Genomic DNA, 12,318 nt, shown 5'->3' with positions numbered 1-12,318 from the left:
TCTAAAGAGGCTTTGACCTAAATGTGGTTGATGGTTGACTACAGCTGAAAACATCTGGATCGTTCATCATTTGCGATGTTTGGTGGCTAATGCTAACGGTTCTAGGAAAAATACATTGAGCAGGCTAATGCTAACGGACTGTGAAAAGTTGCTCACACGAGCCAACTTGCTAACTGTCCACATACGTTAGGATCGAATGCCACTTCTCCTTTTCATCTCTGTGCATTCAGACCCCTTTGGCTTAGCTTACTAGCTAACATCACAGTAACGCTCATATTTTATCAATACTAGACCAACATTAGAAGAAGCCGGCGCTTTAGCCTCAATAGTTGTAGTTATCTTCATTGCATATTTAGTTATTTTGAGTATATCCCTTTTTCTGGAGGAAATCGAGCAGGTATTTCCCCAAAGAGAGTCAGTAACCCGCTATGACGTGTGTTGAACTCCATCGGCGTCTTGAAGCTTTGAGCTAGCAACAGTAGCTAAGGGGGCGGGGCTTTTGCAAAAGGTCCATGTATTTTTTTTTGCACATTTTTTAAATGTAAATCTTTATAAACTATACTCTGGGGCCAGGTGAATGTACATATTCAGAACTTAAAGCAGACGAGGGACTCCACATATCTCCGAGGTTTTACAGTAAAGTCACGCCTGCTCAGATGACCTGTCAGTGACCTCTCTGTTTGCAGGCTCTCTACGTGGTGCTGCCGGGCCTGTTGGACTGTAACCCGTTCCCAGTGGACGGGTCAGAGCCATGCTGGAAAGGAGGCGCGGGGTTTCCTGAGCCAGTGCGCAGGGTCCTGCAGGTGAGCTCCACACCAATGGCTTCCTAAGACGCACCGGAGGAGCTAACATCAGCCTAATGTTGACATCACTAGGGTGTAAAAGTAGGGTATGCTCGAGTTTTGAAAATATGAACATTACTCTTCCCCTATTGTCCCTAGATATGGCAAACATGTTCAAATTAAATATTAATTTTACTGCTAACGGTTAGAAAAAACATTCAACATGATTTTAAAAGTTGAAACAGATACAGTATAAGGGCTGCACCTTCCCCCTAATCTAGTTTGAATTTGTGTTAGCGTAGACCTAGTTCCAGCTGAATCCTTACTGAATCCTTGAGGTTCTGAAATGTTTAATATAGTATGTCATGTCCATCTGCCTGAGCTTTGCTTTGAATCACACGTCTTTGTAATCCATTCTCTCTCATAAAAATCCTCACTAAGCTGCTTAATCATCTGTGTGTCTTATGACGTACACAATTACAGCAGACGAGGCTGAAGCAAAATCACTTCTCAAACCGTCATTAGCAAACTGTTCAACTGCAGTTATTTGTGTCCCCAGGGGAACTTATTATGTATATAATGGGGTGGCGCAGCGGTTAGCACTTGTGCTTCTCAGCTAGAAGGTCCCAGGTTCAATCACTGGCCAGTGGTTGGTGGTGGTGCGTGGTAGTGGTTGGCGGAGGTTGGTGATGGTTGGCGGTGGTTGGCGATGGTTGGCGATGGTTGGCGGTGGTTGGCGGTGGTTGGTGATGGTTGGTGATGGTTGATGGTTGGTTGTTGTTGGTGGTGGTTGGCGGTGGTGGTGGTTGGTGGTGGTTGGTGGTGGTCGTGGTAGTGGTTGGTGGTTGGTGGTAGTTGGTGATGGTTGGTGATGGTTGGTGATGGTTGGTGGTTGTTGGCGGTGGTTGTTAAAGGTGGTTGGCGATGGTTGGTGATGGTTGGTGGTGGTGGTTGGTGGTGGTTGGCTATGGTTGGTGATGGTTGGTGGTTGTTAACGGTGGTTGTTAACGGTGGTTGGCGATAGTTGGTGATGGTTGGTGGTTGTTGGTGATGGTTGGTGATGGTTGGTGGTTGTTGGCAATGGTTGGTGATGGTTGGCGGTGGTTGGCGATGGTTGGTGATGGTTGGTGGTTGTTGGTGATGGTTGGTGATGGTTGGTGGTTGTTGGCGATGGTTGGCGATGGTTGGTGATGGTTGGTGGTGGTTGGTGGTGGTTGGTGGTGGTTGGTGGTTGTTGGCGGTGGTTGGCGATGGTTGGTGATGGTTGGTGGTGGTTGGTGGTGGTTGGTGGTTGTTAACGGTGGTTGGCGATGGTTGGTGATGGTTGGTGGTTGTTGCCGGTGGTTGGCAATGGTTGGTGATGGTTGGTGGTGGTGGTTGGTGGTGGTTGGCGATGGTTGGTGATGGTTGGAGGGGCCGATGCCGCAGATTGACAGTCTTGTCAGTCTTCCCCAATAGGCGGCTGTGGCTACAATCGTAGCTTACCACCACCGAGTATGGTGTGAATGAGAAACTTGGTAACACAGTCTTGAAACCTACTAACCCTGGGGTTAGCCATTCCAGTTCTCCTCGGAGAACGGATCTTAGAGCTGGGAAAGACGTTTTCCCCGAGTGACAGTCTTCTAGTTGTCAAGTTGTACATTTTAAAGAGAGTGAGACAAATAAAAATAGCTCTGAAAGCTGGTAAAAAAAATCAAACAAATGATGATGAATAAAACAAGAGTGTGGTTATATTGATGTTCTGGAGTTACAAGAGAAGGATTTCAGCAACATTAGCATCACAGAGCAGAACAATTATGTCTGCATAGAACAGCAGGCGAGCGGTAGAGGACATCTAAAGAGTTAAGAACACGAGAAATATTGTGTTTTTATTTCCTTCTTACACAGGGCGTCGCCATGTTGTTTTGTTTATCTTACCCAAACTGAGTCATCCAACCAAGCTTCTGAGGAGAAGTGGAATTAAGCCTCTACAAACAATAATGAGGGAATCTTGTATTCGTTTTGCACTTCTCCTTTCACGTGCCGTTCACCTGTGCGTGTCCAGGTGTTCCAGAGTTCCCAGGAGCTGCTGCAGGGCTACCAGGTCCACTCGGAGGTCCAGGCTCAGATGTTTGCCTACCTCTTCTTCTTCTCCAACGTGTCTCTGTTCAACCAGCTCATGGACAAAGGTGAGTGGCCGGGACTCGACAGGATCGGGGGTTTCACTGAATGGATAACAGTAAAGTAGCGCTGATTGGTCAGGAAGGTTGCATCGGGGGCTGCACAATACGTTGCAAAATTATTGTCATCACAGTAATCGATGATGCAAAATCAAAAGAGAACAATTCAAAAGTCTTATATCTGACTTTGCTAACAGGACCTAAAACAAAAATGTTAATAATATCAAAAATTGTCCTTTCTCATATGGTACAGCCATCACATCTCTGCGTCCTCTTGCCCTCGTCAGCATTTCGACAGACTAACCCATTGCACTTGTCCTCAATGCCCTTCTTCTCCAGTCTACACCCCCTCCTCCTCCTCCTCCTCCTCCTCTCCACCTCCTGTGCGTTCTTCCATCCATCTGGCCATCCCGGGGTGAGACAGAGACATGGGGAAGGGCGGCGGAGGGGGGAGGGAAGGGGACGGTGAAGGTTAGAAGAGCATTTGACGGTGAGGACAGTGTTAATGATGTTTGGTCTCCAGGCTACTATAACCTTACAATGTGATGCTGGGATATTGTGGACAGGCTTTCAGTGTCACAGAAATGCAGTTTATTATCAAAAACACCAAAAGCTTTAAGTGTGACTATTATTTAAAGGGACTATACGGAGTTTAAAAATGTTAAAATTATGTATTTTCCTCCCTCTATTTGCAACAATGTCTTAATGACAATGTCCCTAGACCTGTTCACCACAACTGCCTCTAAAACCCTGCACTGTCACTCAAAATGGGGTCTGAATTGCCGTCATGCACGAGCTTAATATAGAAGGTGCAGTTACGTACAAGACCAGAGGTGGCAGTAGTGAGTATATATGACCAAATTGCATCTAGCCCCTTTAAAACTGCATATAGCAGGTTGAAATGAAGGTACGTTTATTCATTCAAACTTAGCTCAAAGTTCTGTTTCACAGTTAAAAACATGGATTTACATTTAAAGGCAAATATATAATCCATCAAACATAAAGAGTCATTAATATTTTAAAACCAAGTAAAGGGTGAAATAATTTCAGTTGCCACATACACGGCTGAACAAAGTGCTCGTCTCACATCTTCAGAAAGACCCTTCCAGATTTTAGCTGCAGAAAACTGCAATGCAGCTTCACCGTGTTTAGTCCTGACTCTGGGGCCAGTAGGAGACCTCTGCCTGAGGTTCTCACCGTGTTTAGTCCTGACTCTGGGCCCAGCAGGAGACCTCTCCCTGAGGTTCTCCTCGTGTTTAGTCCTGACTCTGGGCCCAGCAGGAGATCTCTCCCTGAGGTTCTCCTCGTGTTTAGTCCTGACTCTGGCCCAGCAGGAGACCTCTCCCTGAGGTTCTCCTCGTGTTTAGTCCTGACTCTGGCCCAGCAGGAGACCTCTCCCTGAGGTTCTCCTTGTGTTTAGTCCTGACTCTGGGCCCAGCAGGAGACCTCTGCCTGAGGTTCTCACCGTGTTTAGTCTTGACTCTGGGCCCAGCAGGAGACCTCTCCCTGAGGTTCTCACCGTGTTTAGTCCTGACTCTGAGGCCAGCAGGAGACCTCTCCCTGAGGTTCTCCTCGTGTTTAGTCCTGACTCTGGGCCCAGCAGGAGACCTCTGCCTGAGGTTCTCCTCGTGTTTAGTCCTGACTCTGGGCCCAGCAGGAGACCTCTCCCTGAGGTTCTCCTCGTGTTTAGTCCTGACTCTGGGCCCAGCAGGAGACTTCTCCCTGAGGTTCTCACCGTGTTTAGTCCTGACTCTGGGCCCAGCAGAAGACCTCTCCCTGAGGTTCTCACCGTGTTTAGTCCTGACTCTGAGGTCCACAGGAGACCTCTCCCTGAGGTTCTTTTTTGGAGTCTGTTCGCTGTTCAGTGCAGAGACCTGAGCACTGGACTAATATGGTCCTATTCCATGACAGCTCGTCTAGACGGGCCAGTGAGCAGCAGTTACAGCAGTCTAACCTGATAGAGACAAGCTCATAGATTAGTCTCTCTAAATTAGTTTTAGACACAATACTTTTGATCTTGGCTTGTTTTTTTCGATGGCAGAAGGCTGCACATGTTGTTGACCGGAAAGTTTACTGCGATTGCAAAAAGTCACAGCTGGCTATGTCACGGTGAGAATGAAAGTCAAAGTCAGGTTTTCAATACACCTTCACTACATCATCGTGATAATTTTAGCTCTCAAATTGCCTTCACTACAAAACGACAAGCTAAATGTTGTTTTCCGAAATCTTGTACCATTGCAAAAAGGTGTTTAAAAAAATCCCTATAAAGCATAATTTGTGACCTTTCGCCAAGATAGCTGACTAAACCAGACGTCTCCATACCGCGCGCACACAAGCACGTACACACACACACACACACACTAATGGACACACTGTAGTTACGGGGACCATATGTCTTCATTAGCAAAAGGAGACAGCGCAGATCACATGCTCGGGCAGAGGGAGAAGGAGAAATCCCTGCTCCCCGGTCAGACCCGCTCAGCCCCCCTCCGCACCCCCCTGTCCCACTCCGGAGTGTGTCTGTGTGTACGTGTGTGTGTGTGTCTGGCTCTCCTCTGGGCTGCATATTGATAATCTTGCCCTCGGGGTGGCCATGGTAACAGCACAGTGAGGGTTCGCAGGTTAGCGCTGACGTAGCATCCTCCCTAACACATGCTCAGCTAGCCGAGCGCACACTCACTAGCCGCGCATCGCACTTGGAGCGCAGAGAGGTTGAAGTGAACGTTACAATTAAGAGCTATCCCCCACACAAGGGCACGCGGTGGTCGGATAGGTTTTAAGGCTGCGCAGTTCATCGCAGTCGAATCAAAATCACAGTTTGAACGGTTGCAATGAGCAAATCTCAAAGTGGACCCACAGTGGTTTTCCACAGTCCCACATGCGCTTGAAGAATGTACTTTGAGCAGGGTCCAATCCGAGCATACAGGGGCTGGGGCATTATCGGGTAACCCCTGACTCAGAAACTGTCAGAATAAGCAAAAATCTAAAATATTATAGTTATATTCAAAACTGCATGGAAAAGCAGCTCATGTTTAAAAGACTCTGCCAATCTGTAATTCTTGGATTGTGTTATAGGTAGAATCGAAATGTGTCCTTACAGATAGAGACCATAAACCGTCAGTGGAACTGTACGGCATTCAAACTGTGTATCATGGCGCCATTAATCTGTTAGCATGCCGCTTGGGTAAAAATGGAGGCTTGCATATTGTGTTTATTTTATGTTTTATATTCCAGTCTCCATTTCCATGAAAAGAAATGAATAAAGTTATTGTATATGAAATATCACTGCTGAGGTGCCCCAAAGCAGGTTTTTTAAGCCACAGTTATACATGATGTGTCCATTTTAATGAGCATCTCTGAAAACGGGCTACGTCTCTGGTTTTGTTCTCTTGTTTGGACGATGGTGGTCCAGTGTCTGCATCAGCTCCTAAACGCCCCATGCATGAGGTCACACATGTCAGCCGCTCTGAGCCGATCACGTCTCCCGTTAGCGGTGGTGTTCCCCAGGCCTGTGTTAGTGAGCGATGTATTATGAAACGTGGGTCAGAGGGTCAGGTGCCCGGGCGCTGTTTGAGGGGCCGCACACATAGATTAGGTTATGGCCAGACATAAGCCTCTTACTAAGGGGGGAGCCCTGACATATGGTAACAATGTGAACCGTTATGGATGCACTATCAGCAAACTCCACACACAACACCCCGAAGGCTCAGCTGATTGACACGCTTGACCTGACGTGAACCTAACACTCTGGGGAAATGCTCTCTGGAGTTCGATATTCTACTAAACTGACTTTGTGGAGATTAAGCCAGAGTTGTGTTTTGTTTCATTTGCACTCATGTTATTGTTAGTCCATGTTGGAGCCATATATGCTTTTATCTGTCCTTTAGCCTCCTGCCACTGTGTGGCGCTGTGTGTATCATATGTGATTGATTACCTGCCCTATATAAGGGGGAAGGGAAGGGCACGCAGGTGTTGCAGTGTAGAGGTATACAGTTTTTCGAACGTGTCTATGAGTTTATTGTCTATGCAGCTGTGTATTTGTGGATGGCTAAAGGTAATGCCAATAAAACCTCTTTTGGAACACAGTATTTTTCATGGACTTTGTTGGAAGACGCGCGTCCGAGACGCCTTAAAACACTACAGCCACAGCGGACACTGCACAGGGCATTTTGGCCGCTACATTTGTCGAAAAACTTCCTCAGGCACCGGGCGTTACGTGGTGGCGCCTGCTGTGATTGGCACGGCACGGTTACCTGGAGTAAAGGACCCACCAACTACCGTAGCGGAGATCGTCGCGAGGTCTACGGCGAGCCGGCGGACTGTTGGCGGGAGGAGGAAGGAAGGGGACGGTATCGAACACGGACGGCGTCCTCTCTATCTATTGCGGTGGCGAGGCACGGGAGTCGACGCGGGAGCTCCACTGTCTCAGCAGAGTGGCTGCAAGCAGCACGAGGGAGCGAGACGCCAGCCTTGCGTTTGAAGCCTACACTGGTACGCGCAATAACTTTTCGAGTTTGGTCGTTTAAAAGCGCATGACTTGACCATGATGGCGCACGAACAGAAAACTGACTTTTGGGAACGGGACTTGGTGTGCACTGTAAAAAAGAACACTGTAAAAACTGCGCACAACCCACTTCAATATAAAAATGACAAAATAAAAAGTGAAAGGTCACATAAAGACACTCGTGACAGTTTGAAGAAAATGAAAGCTTCGATGGCAGCTATGCTTGTGAAGGCAAAAGCTGAGCATGCTGCGCTAATGGTTAAAGCTTCATTTATGGAACAGCAATATGAGCTTGAAGCAAAACAACGTGCTATTCAAAGAAGATTAAAAGAACTGGAGCTTGAAACTAGAGTAGCTGAGGTTACTGCAAAACTTGCTGTTTTAAATGCTTCAAAGAAACATAAATCTGCTAAATCCAGTAGGCCTATGGCTCAAGAGAAGCCCCAGCCTAAACCAAATGACACTCAAGCCTTGGCAGAATGTGTTTCTGGTGAAACAGGGGCCGGTGACAAATTTGAAGAAATGGACTGGGAGGGACCTGAGATCTACGTCCCAGTGGTGATTCTTTGTGCTGATACTGGGGCCGGCGGTAAATTTGAAGAAATTGATTGGGAAGGACCAGAGATCTACGTCCCAGTGGTGATTCCTTGTACTGATACAGGGGCCGGTAACCCCACTGAAAAGCACACTTGTAATGAATCCTTGCACAGTTCTCTACCTGCTGCTCCTGAACACCAACCGGAGGTTCAGGTTCCTAATGTGGTCCTGGTGGAATCTGATTTAGTCAAATTGGACAGTGAAAGCAGGTTACGTGTTGACCAGCCTCTTGCTGAGGTGGTTTTTGTAGGCTCTAAGGACGAGGAGCCGGAGAAGACTGCCATCTCTGTCACTGTGGAGGAGGACAGAGACGGGCCAGTTCCAAAATGGCTGCCACGTGGGCTAGTTAGTGGCCCATCCAAGGATGCACTGCCCACAAATGACTTCCATCATCTTGCAGTGAACAACATCACGGTTGTTGCACTGTCCCCACAAACTCTTGGAGAGTCAAGGAACTCTGTAAAATGTACTGTTGCATGGATGTTTTTTGCTTTGTTGCTGCTTGGTTGGCAAGCCCACAAACTGTTTCAACTAAAGAGTTACAAAGCCTTCAAAAGAAAAAGGTGGAAATGTATGTATTTATTCTAAAGTAACAAGGATGGAACGCTAATGCTAGTTATGAAATATGTTGAGAACTGACAAGATTTTTGGAATGTGGATAATTGGTTTGTTTGAAAATGTGTTCCCAAGAAATGTAAAACGTACAGAATGTCAAGCTTTGTTATGGCTCCATATTAAATTTGTATTTAATTGTTATCGCTCCAGGCTCAAACAATTAAGGGGCCGGTGTGTTGGAGCCATATATGCTTTTATCTGTCCTTTAGCCTCTTGCCACTGTGTGGCGCTGTGTGTATCATATGTGATTGATTACCTGCCCTATATAAGGGGGAAGGGAAGGGCACGCAGGTGTTGCAGTGTAGAGGTATACAGTTTTTCGAACGTGTCTATGAGTTTATTGTCTATGCAGCTGTGTATTTGTGGATGGCTAAAGGTAATGCCAATAAAACCTCTTTTGGAACACAGTATTTTTCATGGACTTTGTTGGAAGACGCGCGTCCGAGACGCCTTAAAACACTACAGCCACAGCGGACACTGCACAGGGCATTTTGGCCGCTACAGTCCATCTTCTGCTCCTAAATTCACTGCCCTTCCCCGGCTGACACCTGATTTGTTCTGATCATTTCATTGCTCAAATTGTGCAACTCAGCCACTTTAGCAGGTTTGAAGCCTTGTTTTTAGCTTGTTTCAAGTGGTTTCACTCTGTACTGGGCAGTGGGCACCCTCTGCTGGCATTTTGTCTATAGACATTTCATAAGTCCGTGTATAATGAAAAATCTAATCTTTAATTGTGTTTAAAGGTGCATTTTTAAAATTATGTTTAAAGGTGGTTTATGCAACTTTTTATGTGGAAAAACAATGGCGTCATGCTGACCAGTCATACAACACTGGGTCACTACTGTTTGTTTGTTTTGCATAAAAACTTGCATACTGCACCTTTAACCCTTTATAGGGCACGTGAGTATTTTTGGTAATTTCTGCACACTTTACATATGGCCTCCCTGCTGCACATCAGTAAGGTAAAGAATTCTAAAAAAGTGCTAAGTGAGGACGTAGTGAAATGAGTGAAACTACAGCATGAAAAAGGCAGGCACCATATATGATGAACAGGGCGTATCCCTGTTCACTTAAACCTAAAGGTCATTGGTTTTGTCCATATTTGGACAGGCCCGTTTCACCGATTATTCATACTTACAGTATTTTCCTGACAAAAAAACCAATAAACCCGAGGACTGTGTTTTTATGTTGCTAAAGATTGTTTTTGGTAAAAATTTTAGGCAAACAATATTGGAGATGACTGACCCCTCCCACTGCACGTACAGCACAATCACATTACAAAAACTCTTGCCTATGACAGGAGAGATCATTCAAACATCAATATTACAAAACACAACTCCTGAATACCAGCTCACACCCTGAGACCTGCAAGTACCTTTTGTATATTTTATTTATACACCGTTTTACCAAGGGCAAGGAACCAAATACGGTAACTTCCTCACATTGATTTTTTGCATGGTATAGATTTTTTTAAATGTTAAATCACAACTAAACTTGTGTTATGCCCCCCAGGAACACTCTTAATTTGAAATGATTTATTTATAATTATTTCAATGAGTTCCCTATAAAGAGTTAAGGCCAGACACGGCAGGTGTTTACATCACACCATGGTCAATCTTGATACTTTAAGCTAGTTTTCTCCCTTAAAGGGACTAGATTCAAGTTGTCATTTTTATACTCACTACTGCCACCTCAGGTCATACGCGTAACTGCACCTTCTATATTAAGCTTGTGCAGGACAGCACTTCAGACCCGAATTAACCCCTTTTTGAGTGACAGTGCAGGATTTTAGAGGCAGTTGTGGTGAACAGGTCTGAGCTCATTCTACACATTTGGACATGGCTGGAACATGTAGGGGGAGGAAAATACATCATTTAACATTTTTAAACTCCATCTAGTCCTTTTAACATCTTTGCGATGCTTACTTTATGACATTCTCAACTAAATAACTTCAACAGCAGCGCTCCCTTGTCCTTCACACGTATATTCATTTACACATATTGACAGTTTGGTATCCATGTGTAGCATGAAAGGCGATGCTGTAATCCAAACATGGTTATTTTCTTTCTGGCAGTGTGGTTAAAGATATGAGATGACGTTACAAAACTTAATTCCGTATTTTGAAAATGAGGTTTTCTTTACACTCTTGAAACCACATCTCAACATTAGCAGCTCCTAGAGACTCCAAACTTTTCAGATTGCAAGACTGAGATTTTTCCCGCTTATAAATAGCTTATTCAAAAACAAAACTACATATCCAAACAACTACTACTAATACATCAAAACATGAAACCATAACTGGCAGTACATTTTTTCATCTCGAGCAAAAGTTTCAAAATGATATGTCTAAATTGATTTATTCACTTATCTTAAACATTGTACTGAAATCATAAATCAGCAAAGTTGTCTGATATCCTGATTTATGCACAACAGACAGAGCTACATCAGTGCACCACAGATCACAGGCTGCCGTCATGTAACAGTGCGGCAAATCGACCGCCGCCTCTGGTCACAACTTCATTTCAGCCAGAAGGATTGTTCTTACTCTGCTTGATATAAAGTCTGTCAAACGTGTGAAATTTCATTGCCCCATGAAAAGCATACATTGTTTCTACGATAGTTTTGTCTAGAAACTTGAAACGAAAGACCTGTTCGCTAACCTTTCCCCCATCGCCCCGCCGCTCCATCTCTTCATTAGTATTCCGCACAGGCCTCTTCACCGCGGGCTGTTACGATTGTTTGTGAAAGTTCAATATCAACTTCATTAAAAATGGATGTGACCTGCCGTAGCGTACAGACAAATGGATATGAGCGTCTGGTTTCATCTGTTTGATTACACCAGCAGAGCTATGGATTTTGGATTGTGCTACGTGGGCTGTGTGTGTGTGTGTGTGTGCGTGTTCTTGTACTTACGACATTGTGAGGACCAGTTTGAAAAGTAAGGACATTTTGGGTGGTCCTCACTTATTTGAAGGACTGTTTGAGGGTCAAGATGTGGTTTTAGGGTTAGGGTTACAATTGGGTTAAGATTATGGTTAGGATTAAGGTTAGGGTTTGGGGCTTAGGGCTAGGGGTTAGGGTCTGGGTAATACATTATGTCTATGAGTGTCCTCACTAAGATACAAGTACAAGATTGTGTGTGTGTGCATGTGTAGAGGTCTGTAGGATATGTCACTTATTTCTAAAATGTGCTGAAAACAGTTGGTGATCTTTATAACAAAGGATATGGATGCATTGGGGTGTATTTTATTTACTTTTGACTTATGCTTGGTGTAGTTAAAGGCCCTGTACCCGTTTTTAATTTTTATTATAATTTTTATTTTATTTATCAAATCAAAAAAGCTTATTAACTGGTTGTTGTCCAAACTCCTTTATAACCATTGTCCTAACAAAGTTGATGAGCAGGTTTTACGGCTTTCAGAGAGCAAAGCTAGCCCTCTTTGCACGGAATGTTTTTGGCTAATTTCCTGTTGGCCAGTGTTGGGGAGCGACCATTTCCTGTCCACATTTTCATCAATAAATTAATAATAAGATTAAAAAAAGTAAAAAATGTAAATGAACAATATCAAGCCGACTTTTCAAAATGTGTTCAGATCATGGAATTCGTTTACTTTTTGCTAGCATCAGATTAACGTTAGCCTTTAGCTTCAAGGTTTAAACA

General features: G+C 44.8%; 1 protein-coding gene across 3 annotated transcripts in view; it reads left to right on the top strand.

The window, feature by feature from the left end:
- The window catches only part of radil (Ras association and DIL domains), a 58,488-nt gene that overhangs the window by 34,652 nt on the left and 11,518 nt on the right, over window positions 1-12,318 (top strand). For all 3 annotated transcript variants that reach the window (XM_079552613.1, XM_079552612.1, XM_079552611.1), the window contains 2 exons: window positions 687-803; window positions 2,827-2,950. In XM_079552613.1, coding sequence (XP_079408739.1) covers window positions 687-803; window positions 2,827-2,950 — 241 coding nt within the window. The remainder of the gene's footprint in view (window positions 1-686; window positions 804-2,826; window positions 2,951-12,318) is intronic.

Source organism: Gobius niger (assembly GCF_951799975.1).
Source record: "Gobius niger genome assembly, chromosome: 3".
NCBI lineage: Eukaryota > Metazoa > Chordata > Actinopteri > Gobiiformes > Gobiidae > Gobius > Gobius niger.
Note: the sequence above shows the minus strand (reverse complement) of the source record. Positions and strands in the feature narration are given on the sequence as shown.